The sequence below is a fragment of the Anguilla rostrata genome, chromosome 3 (genome assembly GCF_018555375.3).
Source record: "Anguilla rostrata isolate EN2019 chromosome 3, ASM1855537v3, whole genome shotgun sequence".
Classification (NCBI taxonomy): Eukaryota; Metazoa; Chordata; class Actinopteri; order Anguilliformes; family Anguillidae; genus Anguilla; species Anguilla rostrata.
This window is the reverse complement of record NC_057935.1, coordinates 54,034,790-54,055,302: the sequence shown is the minus strand read 5'-3', so window position 1 is coordinate 54,055,302 and position 20,513 is coordinate 54,034,790. Positions and strand designations below refer to the sequence as shown.

General features: G+C 41.2%; 3 protein-coding genes across 3 annotated transcripts; 1 reads left to right on the top strand and 2 right to left on the bottom strand.

The window, feature by feature from the left end:
* The first annotated feature begins 424 nt into the window (after positions 1-424).
* si:ch211-153b23.5 (uncharacterized protein LOC321177 homolog) lies at positions 425-4,338 on the top strand. The gene is made up of 5 exons (XM_064328296.1): positions 425-574; positions 1,815-1,923; positions 2,491-2,662; positions 3,405-3,606; positions 3,792-4,338. The coding sequence occupies exons 2-5, from the start codon at positions 1,819-1,821 to the stop codon at positions 3,982-3,984; spliced, it is 672 nt and encodes a 223-aa protein (XP_064184366.1). The 5' UTR covers positions 425-574; positions 1,815-1,818; the 3' UTR covers positions 3,985-4,338.
* An 849-nt stretch (positions 4,339-5,187) lies between these two features.
* LOC135252059 (probable alpha-ketoglutarate-dependent hypophosphite dioxygenase) lies at positions 5,188-9,787 on the bottom strand. The gene is made up of 6 exons (XM_064329931.1): positions 9,341-9,787; positions 8,722-9,034; positions 8,529-8,620; positions 8,202-8,341; positions 6,526-6,630; positions 5,188-6,247 (listed from the first exon to the last, which is right to left on the bottom strand). Exons 1-6 carry the CDS (start codon positions 9,552-9,554, stop codon positions 6,155-6,157), a joined length of 957 nt encoding a protein of 318 aa, XP_064186001.1. The 5' UTR covers positions 9,555-9,787; the 3' UTR covers positions 5,188-6,154.
* Positions 9,788-12,682: 2,895 nt separating this feature from the next.
* On the bottom strand, positions 12,683-20,270 carry si:ch211-153b23.7 (TNFAIP3-interacting protein 3). The gene is made up of 8 exons (XM_064328295.1): positions 20,172-20,270; positions 19,740-19,874; positions 16,627-16,777; positions 16,352-16,495; positions 15,920-16,054; positions 14,902-15,138; positions 14,141-14,266; positions 12,683-13,965 (listed from the first exon to the last, which is right to left on the bottom strand). Exons 2-8 carry the CDS (start codon positions 19,853-19,855, stop codon positions 13,675-13,677), a joined length of 1,200 nt encoding a protein of 399 aa, XP_064184365.1. The 5' UTR covers positions 19,856-19,874; positions 20,172-20,270; the 3' UTR covers positions 12,683-13,674.
* Positions 20,271-20,513: the final 243 nt, after the last annotated feature.

Genomic DNA, 20,513 nt, shown 5'->3' with positions numbered 1-20,513 from the left:
AGGTGTAGCACATCTTATGTGCATGAGGGGGGTGGGGGGGGGACGACCAAATGTAAGCTTAGTAAAATGTAAAAAAAAAAAAAAAAAGAACATTTGAACATATTGTAAGAGCTAAAATTGGACAATCACACCTTTTTTTTTTTTTTAAGCCTGGCCTAGACTGCTTCTGTGTTAAAGTGAAAACAAGTAAATGTTATCTGGGTAACCAGGCAGCTGGTAGATATAATCAACAGGTATATTGTTCAAAGTCTAATCTAGCAACAAACATGGAATGACAATATTTGGCTACAGTGAAAAGCTTTCAAATACACTGAGCATATTATTTGAATGATCAGGGGTGACTTAGCAGTTTCTTTCTAAGAGGAGTAGTCACTGTACTATTTACTTTTTCCTCCTCCGCTTGTTTGTAGTTGGAGAGAATGAGCTCATTATTTCAGAAAAGGGAGGTCTCAAAGAACTCAACTCCACCCTCAGCACATCAAGGTGGGGATATATAGCGGCTCTAAACTCCCTGTACTGTCACAGGAGGAGCCAGCAAAGAAGACATACTGCCTGCTTACTCAACTCTACCAAGGTGAGACAAAGCTACACCAATATCCAACTACACTTTTTGTGTCTCCTTGGCAGGATGTGTCTTATTTGTGTTGCAGTATAGAAAAGTTTTTTGATGATTAAATACTTTTCCTTCGGAAAGCTAACACATGATAAATACAGTCATTTGAATGCAAGAGTTTTGTAGCTGCGCTGGTTGGAAAATGACTATACTTTTACAGATTAGTTCTTTCAACAGTTTTAGGCTACTTTGACTTAGCTTCCAACCAGCACTGAAGATTAAAGGCACTACCAATAGGCTGCTAAAAAAGCAGCCATATCCCAGTCTCCATCTCTGCTAGGTAAAACTTCCATCTTGGGAATTGCGTGGGCTGTGATGTGCTGCTATGGCACTGTTTTCACCTAGTCAACAAAATAATCAGCTGCTGAAAGGTGCTGTCTCATCACTAGTGGTTTCAGTTCACATGCTTCACTGCTACACCTGTAGAAGTATGATTTTTAAGCTACTCAGCTGGAGACTTTCATGCTTGCAACTCCATACTTTATTCCACCGCTCACACATGACCTGCGCATAGAACTACGACAATCTTTCTGGGGCACACAAGACCGTGCCTATTACTACAACCCCTGCCAGTTTTAAGGATACCTGAGACTGCAGTGAGAGACCTAGTGTAATTAATCTGAAAGGGCTTTCTCTCTGCGTCAAACATGGAACAGTTCCAGGTCTCTGTTAATTTTTTACCTTTATTGTTTCGCATTACTGCAACATATGAAGGGCTGCCTGATTATACAAAGTGGACCCTTATTAATATGTGATCTATAACACATGGTTGCTCTTGTAACTGTTTATTTGTGTAATGGGTACATGTGGGGATTGAGGTGATAGCAATGCCTTTGTATTGTGTCTGCTTTTGAGTGTGAGTCTGTCAAAAAAATAAACTCAACATGAAAATGTACACCAAAAAGAGAGCCTGTAGGATCAGCAGTGCATACAGTGTGAGGATAAGTGGGAAACGTGTTATGAGGATTTGTTAAATACAAACTAAAGAAACCCAAATAAAACTGATGATGGAGCCAGCCAGGAGTGGGGGAAAAGAGAGAGCTGGCCGATGTGGCCATCTTTTACAGCCTGCAGGGCCCAGCTAACAACCCTCCCAAACCTGCCCATCGACCTCCTGCAACAAACAGACAAACAAACAGGTGCGGCCAATATACAGAGATGGGCACTAACTGCTGAGTGTATCTCTGTACATTTCTTTTAGGACCATGAAGAGTGTAGCTGTGGTGCTCGCAGGGTGTGGAGTGTACGATGGGACAGAGGTCCATGAGGCCTCTGCTGTTCTGGTGCACCTAAGCCGGGCTGGGGCCAAGGTAAGGGTTCACACATGGACGCACGCATACAGGCCTTCATACATCCACCATTTATAGAGAGCCTACACACACACACTTGCTCACGCATACACACACACACACACACACACACACACAGAGCTCATCCAATCTATGCCTATAATTATAATTTATCAGATTTAACATTCTGTGAATGTACTGTGTTGATATTTGACTCTTGGCCAACATTAATTTTTTATCAGATTTTGCGCTTGGTGTTTCCGCCATGCCTTTTTAATTTCAATGCTTTTGTACAGTGTGACTCAACTTAACACACAAGGGCTGGCTACTATCTCAAAACTCAACCTAATCTTTCTAATGTAAATCTAATAGGTAAACAAATGACACAAACCAAATCACTATTAGTGGAATATTACAGATTAGTTGAATTATTTTAAGACACAGTAATTGAAAAGATTAAGGAATTTGATGGATCACAAAGCAGAGAACACATAGTTTTTAGTTTTTACTGTGGCATGTTATAGGTTAAGTATAGGATTCGTTTTTCTGCCAGTGCATGAGCTGAACACGACCAGTTGTATGTTCCAGGTCCAGATGTTCGCTCCTAATGTGGACCAGATGCATGTGGTGAACCACATAGTCGGGAAGCCCACGGAGGAGAAGCGCAATGTTCTGCAGGAGAGCGCCCGCATCGCCCGTGGTGATATCATGGACCTCAGTAAACTGGATGTGTCGGCCTATGATGCTCTGATCATCCCTGGTGAGGGAGAGGGAACGGCACAACCAGGAGCGAGGGCTTGATCTTGGGACTTTTTTTTTTAACCATGTCCCACTCAGAGATACATGGTCCTGCAGCACACCATGTACTCATGATATACATGGAGACACACGATACAGTCAAAACTGACTCTAGGACAGATTACTAATTAACGAATTAACTAATTAACTAATTAACTAATTAACTAATTAATTCAACACTGACACAGAGATACAGAGAATACCAATCACTCACACCGAGATACAGAGCACTCCCAGCACCTACACAGACACAGAGAATTAACACTCAACACCAACACAGACACATAGAATTAACACTCAACACCGACACAGACACATAGAATTCGCACTCAACACCTACACATGCACAGAAAATTCACAGACTCAGCACTGATACTGAGACACAGAGATCTCACAGGCGCAATACCGGCCCTGAGTTGGAGAACTCACATACTCAACACTTGCACTGAGATGCATAGAAAGTACAACTTTGTTCTCAACACTGGCCCAGCCTGTGAATGAAGAAAGCCGGAACAACAGCACTGAACACTGACACTGTGGCACACGACACTCACACTCTTAATCTATTTAATTCTTCTGTACAGACACAACATGTTAGTGCCAGACACACGTGCACCAACACACACAAGCACACTTTAAGGTTGCCAGAAAGTCTGCTTACAGTATACTGTACTAAATGATCTCCCCCTTATACCTTTTGCTAGGGGGTTTTGGAGTTGCTAAGAACCTGTCCACATGGGCCACGCAGGGGAAAGACTGCTCAGTCCAGCCTGAAGTGGAGAAGGCCATAAAGAGCTTCCACAAAGCTGGAAAGCCCATTGGTCTGTGTTGCATCGCGCCTGTGCTTGCAGCTAAGACGCTGCCCGGCTGTGAGATCACTGTGGGCCATGACTGCAAGTGTGAGAAGTGAGTATGGGCATATGTGAGGCCACAGAATAGCTGCTCAATAAAGGCCAAATATGTAATTTCCATAAAGCTGAGAACATCAGACAAAGAAGAGAATTACAGTGTATGGCATCGATCTCCAGCATTTTACCTGAAATAATTTGTTGCATTTCTAATTGTTTGCTTTTCCACCCTCCTACTGCTAGATGGCCCTATGCTCAGACTGCCTGCACCATGAAGGAGATGGGCTGCAAACATGTCAACAAGAATGTCGGGGAGTCACATGTTGATGTCAAAAACAAGCTGGTGACCACCAGTGCCTTCATGTGCAATGCCCCTATTCACGAGGTATTCGATGGGGTGGGTGTCATGGTGACAGGCGTGCTCAAATTGGCCTAAGGATTGTGAGGTTGGAGGTATGGGAAAATCATTTCAAAATAGACGTATTTGTTCTAGACACTGATCCATTTGTAATTTGCATGAATGATGAATGATCCTCCAGAAAAACAATAAGTACAGGAAAAAATGACCTGCTATTTTCCTGTGTTGGTAATCTAATCTGTCTTTTTTAAATTTATTTTTTTTAAATCTGTGTCTGTTTTGTGCTTGTCTAAATAAAATTTGTTTGGACAAAAAAAAAAACTCCCAAGTTTATTTCCATATGGTCTGATTTGTGAATATAAGCTCTATTTGTAATGCATAAGAATGAAAACATGCTGATTTAAATAAACCTTTCCCTTTTTCAACCAACAATATTTTTCGCTCAAAAAGCTATCACATTGTACTAAAATTGTAATAAAATGACTATTTATGGCATTTATTTGAGCAAGAAGGGATTAACAAGTGCAACTGCAGTGACAATAGCAGTTTCCAATAACAAGGTAGTGTTTATAGTATTTTGTCTTGCTTTTTAGTTTGACTAAGTCAATAACTATAGCTCAGTGTTTGTGAAGCACAATGTACACTACAGATGGTCACATCACGCCTTGGATAAGGGCATGAATAGACCCTCCCTTACGGAAAGAGGTTTTAAAAAATATTCCTTTAGTACATTTATTCTACACTAAATGCCAGGTATTGTATTTGAAGTGCACTTTCGCAAGAAGTAAACTTAGATTGAGGTTTTACATACTTGAAATCTACTAGTTCAGGATATTGTTTAGAAGTAACTTAGTTCATAAATTGTATACTTAAAGCATAGTTCCGGGAAATACTTAAAGTATGTTTAAAATGGGCCAATTTGGCTTTACAAAGTACTAAAAAATATATTTACAAATAAACTTGACGTGTTTAAGTATACTTTTAAAAACATACAAGTATACTTTTATGTACTACTTTTTCATAAGGGTTCTCATAGCTGTCGGTCAGGATATCAGTAAGTTAACTGTAGCCTATAGGGCAGAATGGCCTGCAAGGGCTTCCATTCGAATTTCTGTGGCAGAGCGAGTTCAAGGCTACATTCAAACTGCAGCTAAAAGTGGCTCATTTCCAATTTTTCCCTCACATGTGACAGGTTGGATGTATTTAGAACAGGTCAACAGGAAAAAAAAAAAACACCCAGACTTGCATCGTTTCAGCTCTGATTTGTGTCACACCTGGAAATAAATCACATGTGCAGCCATGCAACATATGTGGATGCTCAAATTGGATATTTTCAGTCCACATATATTTTAAAACAATGTAGCTAATGTTTGCTAGCTAAAGGGACTGCATCATAATGCATTTTTGTAACAGACATTCTATCTATCAGCTTTCAGCTATCTAAAAATCGCCTTTTGTTCAATATCAGCTATCGAACAAAAGACAGCTATTAGTACCCAGCTTCAGTTGTCAAACCAGTATAGTCAGTTAACTACCTTAAGGCATTCAATATAATAATCCTGAGGTATATTTGCATCCATGTAAACGATGATGAGACATACAGCTAATTGGCTTGATATTGGAGTTTAGTGTTTTTTATTGTATGGAAGCAGAAAAAGAATACATAATGAACTTGATATTTAGCATGGAACAATAAAGTTGAGGCCATTGTTGGATTCAGCAAGTGTTGCTAATTATGAAATGATTAACATACATACATCAGACTGTAGCAGTCAAATAATCATTAAATACAATTTTGTGACTACCACAGATTCATGAAGTCTTGCCATTATTCATGAGATCATAACACTAAAGGAGATTCTGTCTGTACTGCATGTGAACATATTTGTTATGATCTCTGGAATCAGCAGAACATGGTTACAAGTTAGGCCTGGGCATCCACCTCAATTGTGATGAATCTAGCATTAGCACTGTCATTTGATAAATAATAGAAAAACACTTAAGATCCTATACAAGCCATGCCACAGATTAAAAAAAAAGAATCCTGAGTTATTGAAGAGTGTGCATCTCTGCCACATAAAGTCACATGCGGAAAACAAAGCTTGGTATAATAGACAACGCCAACAAAATGAATGTCAAACAGCCTATGGCATATAGGCTCGCTGAAACAATAATTACATCAGCAGAGTGATATGAAGAGCCATCTTCAAGGAAGGATCAGGCACTGAATAGTGGTGCACACAGCCTTCTACAGTTCTTGGGTATTGTTGGGAAAATTCCTGAACTTGTCAGTGCCACAAACCAGCACTGTGGCATTGAAACTGCGAGGACGATCCGGGTCCTATCAAAGAGACACAAAACAAAAAAATAAGTTCATATCAATGCTTACTTTGTTCTTTCATCACATTCTGTCTATGACATGCAGGCCAGTAAGAGGAGGACAACTTAAGGTCTTATACTGCATAAGAAGTGCATAGAAAAGCATGGAAGTGCTTCAGATAGTACATAAACAAACAAACACGTTCTTGGAGTAGAGGTACTATATCATAGTGTACCAAAAAAAGAAGAAAATGTATTTAATGTGATAGTGTTCTCCTGGCTGGGGATAGATGCACTTACCTGAATGGGATAGGCACAGGTGGGGACAAAACGTATGACAAACCCACAACGCCTTCTTCCTGACGTGTTGGGGTCACTGCCATGGATCAGCAGTCCATCATGCACCTAGCACAAGCAGCTCAAGTCAAGGTTCAGAGGTCATAACTAGTGCCACCATTTTGTCTACACTTGCTCTCTCACATGTCCTTCAGCCCTCCACCAACAAGAGATTGTTATTCCTTGTGTCAAACCACATGTCAAACAGTTATCCCTTTTGAACTACCACAATCATCTATATTGATCAAGCAATTATCAGTGATGAAGCAGAGACAGTGAATGAAGGCAATTTTTACAAGTGTGTGAAATTCAATCTGATTATCTAGGCATAATGATTGACAGAAATGTACCATATTTTTAGTGGCTCGGGGTTGTAATGCACTGTGAGTTTCTATGCAACTTCATTTTGCATCCACTGAGACAGTGCACTATTTTCATTTGTAAGCTGTTCAATTTGGTGTTCTGACATCACAGCTTTCAAACTGCCACACTATGTCAATCAGACTCTTGTCATTTTCACCATTTAACTACAGCAGTGTGCCCAAACCCTTATCACTCATCAAAGAGCTCTGCCAGCACAATGGTGCTAAGTGTGATATCTATCTCCAACTCCTCATATCTGATATAAAAACAGGTGTACACTACAGCAGAATACCAATTGCCCCACCTTTATATACTGGGCCCAGGGGAGGTTTATTTGTTGTTGATAAAAATGAATTCTACCTTGTTACAATGCTCATAATATGCTCCATGTAGTAGAGCATTTCCCAGCTTGGACTAGGTTTTAAAACCTTCTTGACAGTGGCAACAATTTTATTTGAAAAGAAACATGTCAAATGTAATGATCTGTGTCACCTGTTGATTTGTCTGTAACCACAGATATGCTGCTGTTTTGATCAGTTCTTGAATTTGTATATTTGGCAATGCAGTGGTCTGTGTTCAGTGAAGGGGGCAGATACTGTTGCTGTCCACTCAAACATGTTTTTCTGCAGTGTGTGCATTTCATATTCCATCCGTGTTCATTCTTTTTTTTCACTCCCTGTGATAGGTCAACTAATGTTTTAAACATCACATTTAGCCACTCGATTGAATAATGAATCACTTGACTGTGCCTTTCATAACTTTATGTCCCTGTTGGTCATATAAGCTGGTGCCCCTGTTCATAGCAGGTTTAAGTGTTCCACTTGAGTGATATACTGTTATGGACTGCTGAAACCATACTGTCTGAGGCAGGATGTCGATAATCACACCCACAAATAGCTACTGCACAATGTTTTTGTGGACGGTGTTTCTTAACAGCCTTTCACAATCGCTGTGTTTTACAGTAAAGGGGAAGCTCGCCTCAACCAGCAAAAATGTGTAACACCCACGTGATGCACAGCAGCTACTTTTAGCAATAGTTCGCCTCACTTAAGCTGAGGTTAGGAGCAGAGATTATTAAAAGTATTTAAACTGGGGGTTAATTATGTGACTGGGTTGAGAGACCTGGATTGGGAATCATGGCCAGAACACTAGGGGACCCGTACCCTTTAATTAGAAGTGCCACAGGATCTGTAATGACCACAAGTCAGGGCCTCAGTTTAACATCCTATCCTAAAGAAAAGGTAGCCAAGGGGTACAGAAATACAGGTCACACTTACAGACATCTGCCCTGCCAGCAGTGGGCAAAGTACAGCTTCATCAATTTTCACCAACTCCTCTGGGATCTCTTGATTGACAGACAGCATGTTTCCTGAGTGGGGTGAGGGCTGGTGGGGGAGGATTCCAGAGCAGTGACTGCCTGTAGAGGAGAGACAAAGTCTGGAGTTAACATATATATCTTTAAGCATTGCTAAAGCACAATATAGGGTCTCAAACTAGGTTCTGATATTTCATTAAAAATCCCAGATCTGATAAATATGTAGCCCAATTTCTAAGCAAGAAAAGGAAGGCAGAGGATTATATTGATTGTTGAGAAATGGCAATACCTGGAATGACCTGCAGGGCTCCATTTTCCTCCAAAGAGTCATCAAGAGCCAGCCATACTGAGAGCACTGGCCCCCCAGCCAAACCCCAGTACCTATAAACAATAATATGCCTGATCGCCACTGATATACACTTTGCTTATGAATAATTGTTCCACTGGTGTGAATCACAATCTGCATACTCTTTTATACTCACCTCATGTCCTGGTGCCAGGCAACAAAAGGCAACCCTGGTTTTTCCTGCTGTCCAACATGAGCTTTCCCATAATTCCCCTCCTCATTGTCGAGTGCACTGTTCTGCTTGGCAGAAGTTGTGATGTCATTTCCCACCTGTCCATTGGAAGTGGCGCCGACAGGATATTTGCAGATGAAGCGGGAGTCAAGCAAGATGACATCTGGCCCGAGGATTGTGCTGACTGGCTCTAGGACCTTGGGGTGCTTTGCTAGAGCCATCACCCAGTCGTACTGCAGATGGACATTGTGGAGACTGTACTGGGTGTACTCTTTACCTGTGCACAGGCAAACATATGCATTTTTATAAACATACAACACAAATACCCAACCAACCCCATCACATCACCCATCATTTTCACTCCCAGTCTGCTGAACAGTGCAGAAATAATGAACCTGTAAAAGCAATATGGCAATGCAGTCCAATGTAACAATTCTGTCTTCCTAATCATATTGTATCCTGGAGGTGTTCAAAGGACCAAGACTGCCTGCTTCCAGAGGTTACAAGCTACATGATAAGCAAATCTAAGGTGGAAGACCCCTCCCACCTGCCTTATCATTATCTACTTGTAGTTGATACTCACCAAACTCCCTCTCCAGCTTTCCAAATGCCTCCCTGGCTGCCTGCAGCTCTAGGGCATCTAGCACAGGCAGCCCTGAGAGGAATCCCTGCTGTGCATAGGATGCACTTATGTCTGATGCTCTACTGCCCCCTGTCTGTGCGTTGGTCTCCTGCTCCTGGTAACCGGCTGGATCACGGTCTTGTACCTTCATTCTTGTCCCACGCTTTTGTCCCATGCTAAACGGACAGCCCTACTGTCAGCTCCTCAAACAAATTGCTGTTTCAAAATGTGCAGTGTGTTCCTGCTTATGGCAGAGATAAAGAGAGAGAGAGAGAGAGAGAGAGAGAGAGAGAGAGAGAGAGATGTATTCAGTCCATTAAAAGCCTAGGTGAAAGAGGTATTTCCGTACCTCGTCAAAAACCTCTCTGTCTGATATTCTCTTCTGCTCTCTCTCTTTCTTGCTCTCTCTCTCTCTGCTTCAACACAAATTTACTCTGGGTTGTTTGTGAAGGGACTAAAAATTCCTAGGTGTCCAGGGGAAGTGTGTGTGTACGATAGACTTAATTGGAAAAAAAACATCTCAGTGGTTAAGCCAACTAGAGGGAGTCCCCCTCCCTTTGGGGACCTGCAAAACGCAGATGTTATCAGCCTTGCAACAGTGCTTTACTTCAGCGTCCAGAATAGTGTTCAGAATACCATGTTCAGCAGCAACATAAGGATTATTGCTGTTTACCCGCTGACTCAGCTGGCATATATTTCACATTGGGTCCCAGCATCTTTTCAGTTACACTAAGTCTCTTGATGCTAAACTGGATAACTCTGATTTAATTTGTTTTTGAGGTAAAAGTCCATGTGGTGATTATCACCACCATTATTTTACCCCACATCTTGTAATATCACACCTCTTCTTTCCCCAAAGTACAATGAATGAATGAACATTTTTTCTGTAGGTCAACATTTGCTAGAGCTAAATCTTTGAAGTGGCAATTTAACTAGTGGATAAAATACAGAGCACATAACAACAGCCAATAATTTGAAGGGCTTATACTAAAATAAAACAGGGGTTATGTTAAGCATACAGTGCCTGAAATCTGTGGAGGAAGAATCTTACCTGTGTCCAGGACCACTGTGTCTCAGTGTGCTGTGGTCGAGCCTTGAATCAACACTAGGCAGCCGAGTGAAGCAAAATGTTCTCTGAAAACTACCTTAACAAGACTACGCAAAATACGAGAGTGCCAACAAAATCAGAACAGGCAACAGGAGGCTCTGAGCTTCCTTATCCTCTCTTAAATAAATAATTCACTGAACTCCCAAGTGATGGGTGAGCTGATGTGAGAGCTGAGAGAAGGATGCTTGCTACAGCTGGATCAGGGATTCTTAAATACTGTTAGTCCACCCAATGAATCAAGGGGTTTTCCAGGATTAGATGAATACTTTCCATTGAATTATGATGCCAAACTGTAGGTGTGACTACCCGGAAAACCACAGGATTCCTTTTATCAATATTCACATTTATGTCCAAGATAGTTTCCACTGTGATTTATTAATTCTATCATACCTGGGATTTAAATGCTTTGCTGCCCTGGAATTTCTCCATTACAGTATTACTCCGTAGGATATTTCTGCCGAAGCTTCCTATGGTAAGAAACTCACCAGGAATCAAAGCCTCTGGTGAAGATGACATAAATGGTAATCTACAGTATTCAGCGTTGAATTTTGAGAAATTCAACACTGAGCAGCGCAGATAGAAAATTAGTTTTGCATTTGAGTCAGAGCATCCACATTACCATATGGAGGTATTTAAATTGCTATTAGATGGTGAAACGTTGCTTTTTGAAGTGTTGTTTAATCCATTCCATTGACCGCAGGTACAGAAAGGTCAATGAGTAAAGCATTATGTCTTTTTTTGTCAGTTCTGGCAAACTGCCATTAACCTGAGGGCTACGTTTACGATATTACTGAACAGGATTTAGAATTTAGATTTTTTATCGTAAATTAAGTCATCACTCTTTTGAATATTACTCTTTACTTCCTTCAGATATTGTTCAGGATTTTCAAAGGTTCTTACTTTAGGGCAAGAATTTTAACCACACAATGCTGTAAAAGGGCTGTGTTTAACAATATAAATTCTGTAACACAATGAGTCTAAACATTAGTGGATTCCTCCTTTGTCGACTATGGAATTGTGCTTATTTCACAAAATAGAGTTGTGAACAATAATTTTTATGATGAGGAAGTTCCTGGGGTGAATAAGAACCTTGAAAATAGGCTCCCAGAAACAAGCTCAGCAATGTAACAATGGTAGACCATGGGAAGTTCCAGTGAAATTATACACTGGTTTTATGTGATCACGATAGTCCGTCTCTGTCATCTCTGACCGGTCACAATCCAAATATATAATTGGCCACCTTCTTAAAGTATCTTTTAAAACATTGCGCTCAAGCACGTGGGACCTGCAGGTAATAAGACTGCATAGACCACTATCCGATGCAGTAACCTGGCTTTCCCGGGGTATCTTTCCAAGTATTTTTCCAAGTCAATCTTCACTTAAATTGTGTTTATTTATTCATTTTATCTTATTTTTATTGTTTTTAAAGCACTTTGAGCACAATCTGCAGAAAAACACCAAATAAATGGTTTTAAAAAATTATGATCTTTAACCATTATGTAGAAGACAGTTACCTTACAAGGTAAAATGACTGCTGGCAAGTCTGAATGATCTTGATTTTAGTAATCAATAAGGTCTATGCCAGGTGCAGGCTTAGCTCTGATTTTTGTGTCATCGATGCCATAAATGAGACAAAGAATGTGCATATTGGAGACCATAAGCTCAAGGCTCTCCACAGTAAACCGTTTAAAGTCTGAATCACCTGCATTAATATAGTTTAGCAAAAATGAAGCAATATATGAAGCGCTCCAGAAAAAATAAAGGCCCCTGCCCTATTTGAAAACTCCAGTTTTACGAGAATTAAAAGACAATTAAAGTAGTGAATTGTATTTCTGTCATGTACTGACAAGCTGTGCAAAAGTCTATAAAATATAGCTGGCAAGGGGTTATCTTGATATCTGTGAAACTCTACTTCCACCTAGTGGCATAAAGTGTCCTCGCACACACACACACACACACACACTTCCAGGATATATAATGTGTGACATGTTAATTATAGCGTCTTGTTTAATGAAACCTGTCACAAGATTGGAGACTCTGAGGCCGTTGTGTAGAAAGACAGGAAAACACATTCCAGGTCTGTTTCCAGGGCAACCATGTCCAGCTAATGACTCACTGACAACATAAATTACATTTTTTGTTAATATATACAGTACACAAGAAGAAAATGAGACAGTGGGCTTGCTGTACAAAAGTGCTCTACAAAAAATTGTTTTATTCCAAAGCACATCAATGAAACAATTGCTGTGCCACCAAAGTTGTTGTAAATATGCCCAGTTAATTGTATAATGAATACAAAACATACAAAAAAAACACCACAATAATATGTAATACATTTGACAATTACAATTAATAACAATACACTTACAAAACTATATTACTTTTTACATTTGTGTTGCATATTTGAGAATCTGCAGCACTTCACAGAAAAAAAGGTAAAAAAGCAAAATATTAAAAGTAATAAAATAAGCACATGGGAAGGCTTGCTGGTAAAAGCATTTTGGGAAGTTATAAATGCACTGTCTGAAATGGCTGCAGCGTAATAACACTTTACAATGAAACATGTGATAAGCCCTGTTATGACCATTCCTAAGCTTGGCTAGGGAGAAACCTCCGTAGGCGAAGGTGACATTTTGTCTTTAAGCCGGCTGAGTGGAAGCTGACAAGCGAATCTGTTTCCTCTGGGAAATATTCTCACTCTGACTGCAAAATATTCTCCGCTTCTCATGCCTGCATGATGCCAGCTCACTCTGAAAGGACAGGCTCAATTAAGTTAATGGATAATTATTTGAGAATGAATAGCAGCCTACAAGTCCTGTCTCAAACGCAGAGAGAACATGCCCTACAAGGGTTTCCTAACAACTCTTTAAGTGAAAAGGTGCAGGGACAAGTAACAAAAGCTGCCATTAATATCATTTGTTAATGCAGAGCACATTCAAATACCATTGTGGATGCTCTTTGCAGTCTGACAGTATAACATTTAACTATTTCTTTCTCGTGGCCATGAACTCAAAATGCACGCAGTGTAATAATCTCTCAATTGGCTCCTGTTTCTTTGTTGTTTATACATTTTATTGGCATTTACAAAATGCAAACAAAAGTTGAATGCATTATTTTGTGTGTGAGCATTGTGCAGTGTGCAGTTTGTCGCATGCCTGTGAAAGATTATGCACGTGCGCGTGGTAGGCTAGCTGTAGTCCGCAGAGTATGCAGGACACTTCCCTTCCGCGTGCCGCTGCAGGCACGGGTGGTGGGGACACTCCGCCTTGCGTACATGTCGGTCACGTGGGCGGGCCTGGTCGCCCCCTTTCTCCCTCTCTTTCTGCTGGTCCCTCTCGCCCCCTGCTGGCCGGTCGTGGTCATTGTTGCAGCGGTGGATGAGTATGGGGTCGTTGACCGGGACCTTCTTCATCAGGAGGCGCTGCAGCACCTGTTTGTCCGATCGCTCCTTCCGGAAGTCATCCTCATACACCTTCAGCTGCGTGAAGAAAAATAATTTAGTTTGACTGTGCTGCCAAGTATACTTTGTTCCACCACATCTTCCCTGTGCCCTAATAGTTTTGATTATCCTTTTAAAAAAATAAAATTTACATTCTCATCATGCAGTTCCTCACACTAAATCAGCTCTTTCCACAGAGGAGCCACACACTGACCTGCTCCTGCAACAGCGCCATCTGCTGGCGCATATCGCCCTCCTTCCTGCGCAGCTTCTTGTTCTCCAGCACCATACGCTGCCGGTCCTTGTGCTCTGTCTTGTAGTCGGCCTCATAGATCTGCGTCTGCACGCAGGGAACAGGCTCAGTCAGGGCAAAAGTGTTGCTTAATGTTTTTACAGATATGAGACAACACAGGTGAAGATAAAATCCATTCTCACTGCTGTATAGTGACAACAGACTCACAGTTCTGAGGGGGTAAAGTGTGATGGAAATATGCAGGTGCAATGATAAATGATGATGAAGCCTTTGGAAATTTTACAAGCTGTGATCTGACAACCAAGGGTACAAACAAAAAACAAAGGCAAAGAGAGGTTTGTTGTAGTAATGGTAGGTAACCACTAGATGTTGCTGTTCACATATAAACAAGCACAAAAACAGCCATCCAGACCCTGCTTTAGAAAAAAAAAAAATGAATACAGCAAATTTTTTAAAAAAAAGATCGATATGCTGTACTTCGGGTATCAATGTGAAAATAACCAGCGATTCCCAGGGGAAAATCATCTGTATTTAACTGCAAAGGGTTTGAGCGTATGTTTGAACTGCACGTATTGTATGTCTGTGCATAGACGTATACTGCATGTGCGTTTGTGTGTGTGTGTGTACTGTGCATGTGTGTCAGTTTGTTAGGTTGTGTGTGTGTATATACCCGTGAGTGCATGCACTGTATGTGGGCACTTAGTGTACCAGTGCCAACTCACCTGGCAACGCAGTGCCTCCAGTTGTTCTTTCAGTTCCTGCACCTCTTTCAGAGTGACCCCGTCCTTATCGGTCTCCCTGAAAGGGCCTCTCCTGTTCGTCTGCGTCCTGCTCTTCCTGTCTGAAACGGCCGGGGGCGATCCCAGCAGAGGAGGGTAACAGCTGGGCCCCTGGCCCTGCCTTCGTGGGGGCTCCAACGGACCAGCTATCTCTGGGGGCCGAGCGACCTCCAGTCCGTTCTGCAAGAGGGCCAACAGGTGAGGACTGAGACCAGGCACCGAGTGTAGGGCTGCATTTGGTTCTACTTGAACACATTCCCTTTCCTTGCTCTCTTCCCTCCAGTGACCTATTGTGTGATGAAATTTGCATAGAGCATTGACGAGGAACAAACCAAAACAGAACTGAATTGCCCTTATAGGAACCTATATAGGAAGTGCTACCTCATAGCAACCTCTGCTCGTTGTGTGGGTACATAGCAACACTTACTCTAGCTTATCTGGAGTGATAATACAAATGTACCAGCCTGATAAAAACACTATTGCTGGTATTTGGGGCACCTTAAACGAGGAACACAAACACTAAAATGGATAGGCTAAAGGATCTGACAAAGTTAATTTCTCAATTTTTAACCCCCACCCCCATCCCTCAACATGCGCTCATGAATTACATACAAACCTTCCAAACTTATCCTACGGGGAAAAAAATGTGTCCTCTGTTTAACAGTGCATTCAGTTCTTTCTTCATGTCTGGAGGATTGCATTGTGGGATTCCCTTCTTGCTGGAAGCTGTGTTTTTTTATATCTTTGGCAGGAGGGAGGAAAAACGAGCGAGCAAGGGAATATAATTGCTCCCTCCTTTTTCATAACGTCACTTGGAGTGGCTGCCATATTTCATCCTGCCATTTTGAGAATTCCCCCCTTGAAGCAAGGGAAGGGAGTATTGGGCAGAAAGCATAAAACATGGAATCCGAAAGCAGCCCTGGTGGCACCGGAAAGGACACACAAGCAGGGAAATACTCACCAGTGCCCCTCCTGGCCAGTCCCTGTCAGTGTCTGTGTGATGCAGACGGGCCTCCAGAAGTCGGACATACTCCTGTAAGTGCTGGTTCTTCTTGAGCTCCTGCAGCAGGGTCTGTTCATAGTACTCCCTCTTACTCTAGAGACAGGACCCACAGGCATGTCAGTGGCCAACACAACAGACTCAGAGACATACATACTTGGCACTAATGTATATACAGACTACACATAAACACAAACACCGCTCCTACCACAAATCCTCCCACACACCCAGTAGAAACACACCCACACGTTTACACAACAAGCATACAACAGACCCTCCAACACACCTATACAATCACACTATAAACCCGCATCTTACCATACACTCAATAAAACCCTCACACACACAAACACACACTCATGCACACACACACACACACACACACACAGGTACCTGCTCATGCTCTACTTTGAGAAGCAGTCGGTGGTTAATCTGCTTGAGAGTGGCGCTCTCCTGTTCTATGGCCGCTAGCCGTTGCTCCAGAGCCAGGGTGGTGCTACGGTAGATGTGGTCCCAGTCCTCGTTCAGCTTCATCAGCTGACAAACACAAGCCAGGTGCTAAGTGCCTGAACGTGGCCCACAGCTTGGATACATGGGAATGTTGCCCATAAAAATAGTTAATGGAATATTTAAGGGAGGGCACATATTATATCTGCCATGCTTCTCACCTCCTTGTTGAGTCTGCGTAACTCTGTGTTCCTGTTCAACAACAGGAGCTTCTCCTCATCGGCTGAAGTGATGGACATGCTCTCTGTGATCAGGGTCACCTGTTCTTCCTCAGACAATAGCCTGTCCCCTTGTAAGACTTCATCTGCAGCGCTGGAACCCACATAAACAAAAACACTCTTTCACCTGCTCTGCACACAGTGATTACACCGTCATGAGTCAAAACAATCATCAGCATTAAAGTGTAATTAACATAAATGTTGCGCTGATGATTCATTAGGGCACTGTGCCTGAAGCCGTGCCTGTTTAGCCTACATCATCACGGTTAGTCACAGTAATGAACAAAATGACTGCAGTGAGACCTGATGACCTAACCTGATGTTTTTTTCTGTGTTTCACCATTTACTGGTGACGCACCCGGACAGCGCAGAATTACCCAGAAAGAGAAGTCTCTATCAATGTGAAACTGTGGTGAGGCCGCCCTGCTTATCTGGGATCAGTCTAGGAGATGGAGGCCCGGACCGCTGCTCCTGGTGTGACGCCCATGACCTCTCATCAACAACTTCCTCTTTTTCAAGCCACGGTCACATTTAGTCCAGAACCCATAGTTCCCCACCACGGCTGCTGGCTGTCTGACTCACCAAAACAACTTCCTCTTTGTGTGGACTGATGCTAATACTTTATTTCCATTACGCCGGAGAGCCGAGAGCTCTATTCATATTCCTACCTATTCCGCCAAATATTTCACTAAAGGGATCACCTTTTAAAATGCATACTTTTGGCCAGTGTTTGCTGGTGTATGGCCAAATAAAAATGAATACATTCATGCTAAATATACTGACAGACACTTTCCTAAAGCCTGCTTTAAGATTTTATCCATTGATGTAACATGGTTTTCATATTGTCATTATTTCAAACAGACTTTTATCTGTCACAACTAATTCATGAAACAATAAGAAAACATTGTTTATAAATCCAAAAGCCTTCCCCTTAATTTAGTTTACCTTTCTCAAAACACTACATTTTCCAAAATAGATTTAGCAGAATGTATTTTGAACATTGTTTCCACTACTTGTAGGTGTATTATATATTTGAATGACTTCAAAATAAATAAATAAATAAAATAAAAAAATCTGGTACAATGGTAATTTATGGTAACATAGCTTTTCTGAAAATGTCTTCCACCACTACGGTTGAGAGGGCTCAGAAAATGAGAGTGAAAAAACAAAAGCCTTGCTCAGGGGTAAACAGCACAGCCAGGAAACAAACAAAAAAAAAGAGTGATGTAATCAGATTCTCACAGTCCTACTCCCCAAGCTCAGGCCCTAATGTAAGTGTACAGCAATCAGATCCTACACTGACAGAGTAGCCCCCTAACAAAGGGCTTCGATGTCAACAAAGAACATAAAAATTGTATAAATAATAAATATTTGCTGTAATAACTACAAATAGACCTAAAACGGAAAAAAATAAAAATAAAAATAAATCTTTGAAACAATGAAAGTAGGCCAGCCTTCAATAGCTGGTAATTACAGATACGAATTTCCCAAATTTCACCCCTTACTTCAGAGCCTGTAGGCTTTTCACAGTTTAGTGGCTGATTCCTTCCCTTGACTTCATCATAGAGTAGCTATCCATCACAACCCCCTTCCCTCTCCCTTCACTACCACCCATGGTTCAGCCTCCCTGCATGACACGTTTAGTCTGCACAGTGCTGCACCTGGATCATAAAAAAAACCCAGCAGGCTAATCCTCTGAATCTTTACAGACACACTCAAAGCACAGGGTCTTCTTTCATTTTATTTCTTACAGTATTTTCACAGTATATTTTTTCTCTTTCAGAATTTCAAATATGCGACCCAGTTTCACTGAGTTTTCAATCATGTCTGCATTCCTGGAAGGACACCAAAATTGTCCCCCCTAACCCCCCCAGCTGGGAAAATGAGAATTTATTGTCATCTGATGTGAAAAAGTGGAAAATAATATCTTCCCCACTTGCTAACTCTGGAAGGCAAAAAGTTATCAGAATAATGCATCATCCACTCAGGCGGTCAGAAGCAGCAACAATTTCAGTGAATAAAATACTGTGGGAAGCCATCTGCCAGTGCCAAAGGTGTTTTTTCAGATCTCTTATATAATATAATAAAACATTAAACTATGTCAGAATAACTTTAAGTCACAGGTACACAAGAAAGTCATATTATAGTAGTATTACTTACAAAATAGTACACTATTCAACAGTACTTCAACACAACAGTTGTGTTGTACTGATGATTATACTGTACAGCCTTTGCGTATACTCCATTGTGATTGGTCAAAACAGCAAAAAATGACCGTTCATTCTTTATAATATCTGCTGTTTCACACGTTACTAGACTTTGCCAAGTCCTCAGGACATACTCTCTCATTATAAGCTCTTATGCTGATAACTCAAGTTAACATAAAATAGGTGACCAAGGAACAAGCTCGGAAGGAAGGAAAAGAAAATGTGAAAACCAGACAATGCCAAAGGAACAGCTGATACTCCAAACCTGGCTATCTTCATCTCAAAATGTATATTATCCCTTACACCACCCTGCCCCCCATCCCCAATAACATTAATGTTTCAAAGAAATTAACCTTAATTTATTATTCATCTTCAAATTAATGTGGGGCAACCAGTGTTGTCACATTTAGTTACTTCAGGGAAGCATACTTCCCACATATGTAGCTTTCTAACGGTTAGTTCTTTAATTTTTAAAGTCGCCTACTTTTTATTTATCTGGTAGTATTTTTCTATTCGCTGGTTAGGTATGATAGCCTACTCAGTTGTACATAGGCCTTACAATAGCCAATTACAAGGCAAGTGGACTATCATCTGATCGAACAATGAGAGATGTTACTCTTGCCTTTAGGTCTGTCTCCAAAATAATTCTAATACTCTACTATATGACTACGCTAGCTTTGCGCGAAACCTAGTGGTCATCACAGTGCCTATCGCATTTTGTGTAAGATCAGCATGCGAGGCTTCAGGAGTTGTATGTTATTTCATTATTTTTTAAACGGACAGGCGACCGCAAGGAAAATGTCAAGACCGTTTGTTGCGTTCTTCTTATTGCAGAAAACCTGCGCTTACCTCGTAACAGTATGTGCATCACTGTGCTCCTGTGCACCCTGAAGAGTACTGTCATCATGCGACTGGGGCTCCTGTTCAGAGGATGATGAATGCGAAGAGAGAGAAGTCCCATCCATTTTGGATTCTGAATCTCAGCTGATTAAAGAGAAAACCTGTTTGGCTGCTTCACTCCTTTATAGTTATTCAACAAAATACCGTGTGATACGTGACAAATGCTGTGTATTTAGCCAGCAAAGAGAGTTCAAAGAGGAAGTTCAAAAATGAAACAATCCCCTACCTACCCACACGCAGTACTATAAAGAAAAGCAAAATAGGAAGTTAAGAACGCTGAATTACACCTGTATTTACCGTATGTTGCAACAATGTTTGGCTGCTTCTACAGGGTACTGTAAGAGTACATTTTGAGCAAAATGTAAAAATAATTTGTTTTACCTGATGCAATGATATTATGCTCGTATTATCTGAAAGTCTAGGCTGAGGTTTCAGAGCGATCTGTCAAGAACAAGGAAGTAGTACAGCCTAATACAGAGAACCATCACACAGGGGAAATTCCACAATGAAAACATTAGCACATGCTGAGTTTCTGTGGAAACAGACTTTGATGTTTTCTATATGACCATGCCAAAACAAAGAACACATACCACTAGACTGTATTCTTTAATGGGTAATATGTTGGGGTTGGGGGTAGATGGGTGTGGAGTATGACTGGAATATTACTCTGAACAATGATAAAAAATGTTTGATGTGAAGGTTAAAGTCACCTGACAGTGACTC

Bases quoted from the DNA above. Each gene is read 5' to 3' on its own strand.
- si:ch211-153b23.5 (XM_064328296.1), top strand. From the start codon at position 1,819: ATGAAGAGTGTAGCTGTGGTGCTCGCAGGGTGTGGAGTGTACGATGGG. The intron at 1,924-2,490 runs GTAAGGGTTCAC...TGTATGTTCCAG, and splicing joins TAAGCCGGGCTGGGGCCAAG to GTCCAGATGTTCGCTCCTAA. The intron at 2,663-3,404 runs GTGAGGGAGAGG...ACCTTTTGCTAG, and splicing joins TGATGCTCTGATCATCCCTG to GGGGTTTTGGAGTTGCTAAG.
- LOC135252059 (XM_064329931.1), bottom strand. From the start codon at position 9,554: ATGGGACAAAAGCGTGGGACAAGAATGAAGGTACAAGACCGTGATCCA. The intron at 8,621-8,721 runs GTGAGTATAAAA...TATTGTTTATAG, and splicing joins GCCTGGCACCAGGACATGAG to GTACTGGGGTTTGGCTGGGG. The intron at 6,248-6,525 runs GTAAGTGCATCT...TCTCTTTGATAG, and splicing joins CCTGTGCCTATCCCATTCAG to GACCCGGATCGTCCTCGCAG.
- si:ch211-153b23.7 (XM_064328295.1), bottom strand. From the start codon at position 19,855: ATGGATGGGACTTCTCTCTCTTCGCATTCATCATCCTCTGAACAGGAG. The intron at 16,055-16,351 runs GTACCTGTGTGT...TCCTGTCTCTAG, and splicing joins TCAAAGTAGAGCATGAGCAG to AGTAAGAGGGAGTACTATGA. The intron at 13,966-14,140 runs GTCAGTGTGTGG...TTCTTCACGCAG, and splicing joins TGGCGCTGTTGCAGGAGCAG to CTGAAGGTGTATGAGGATGA.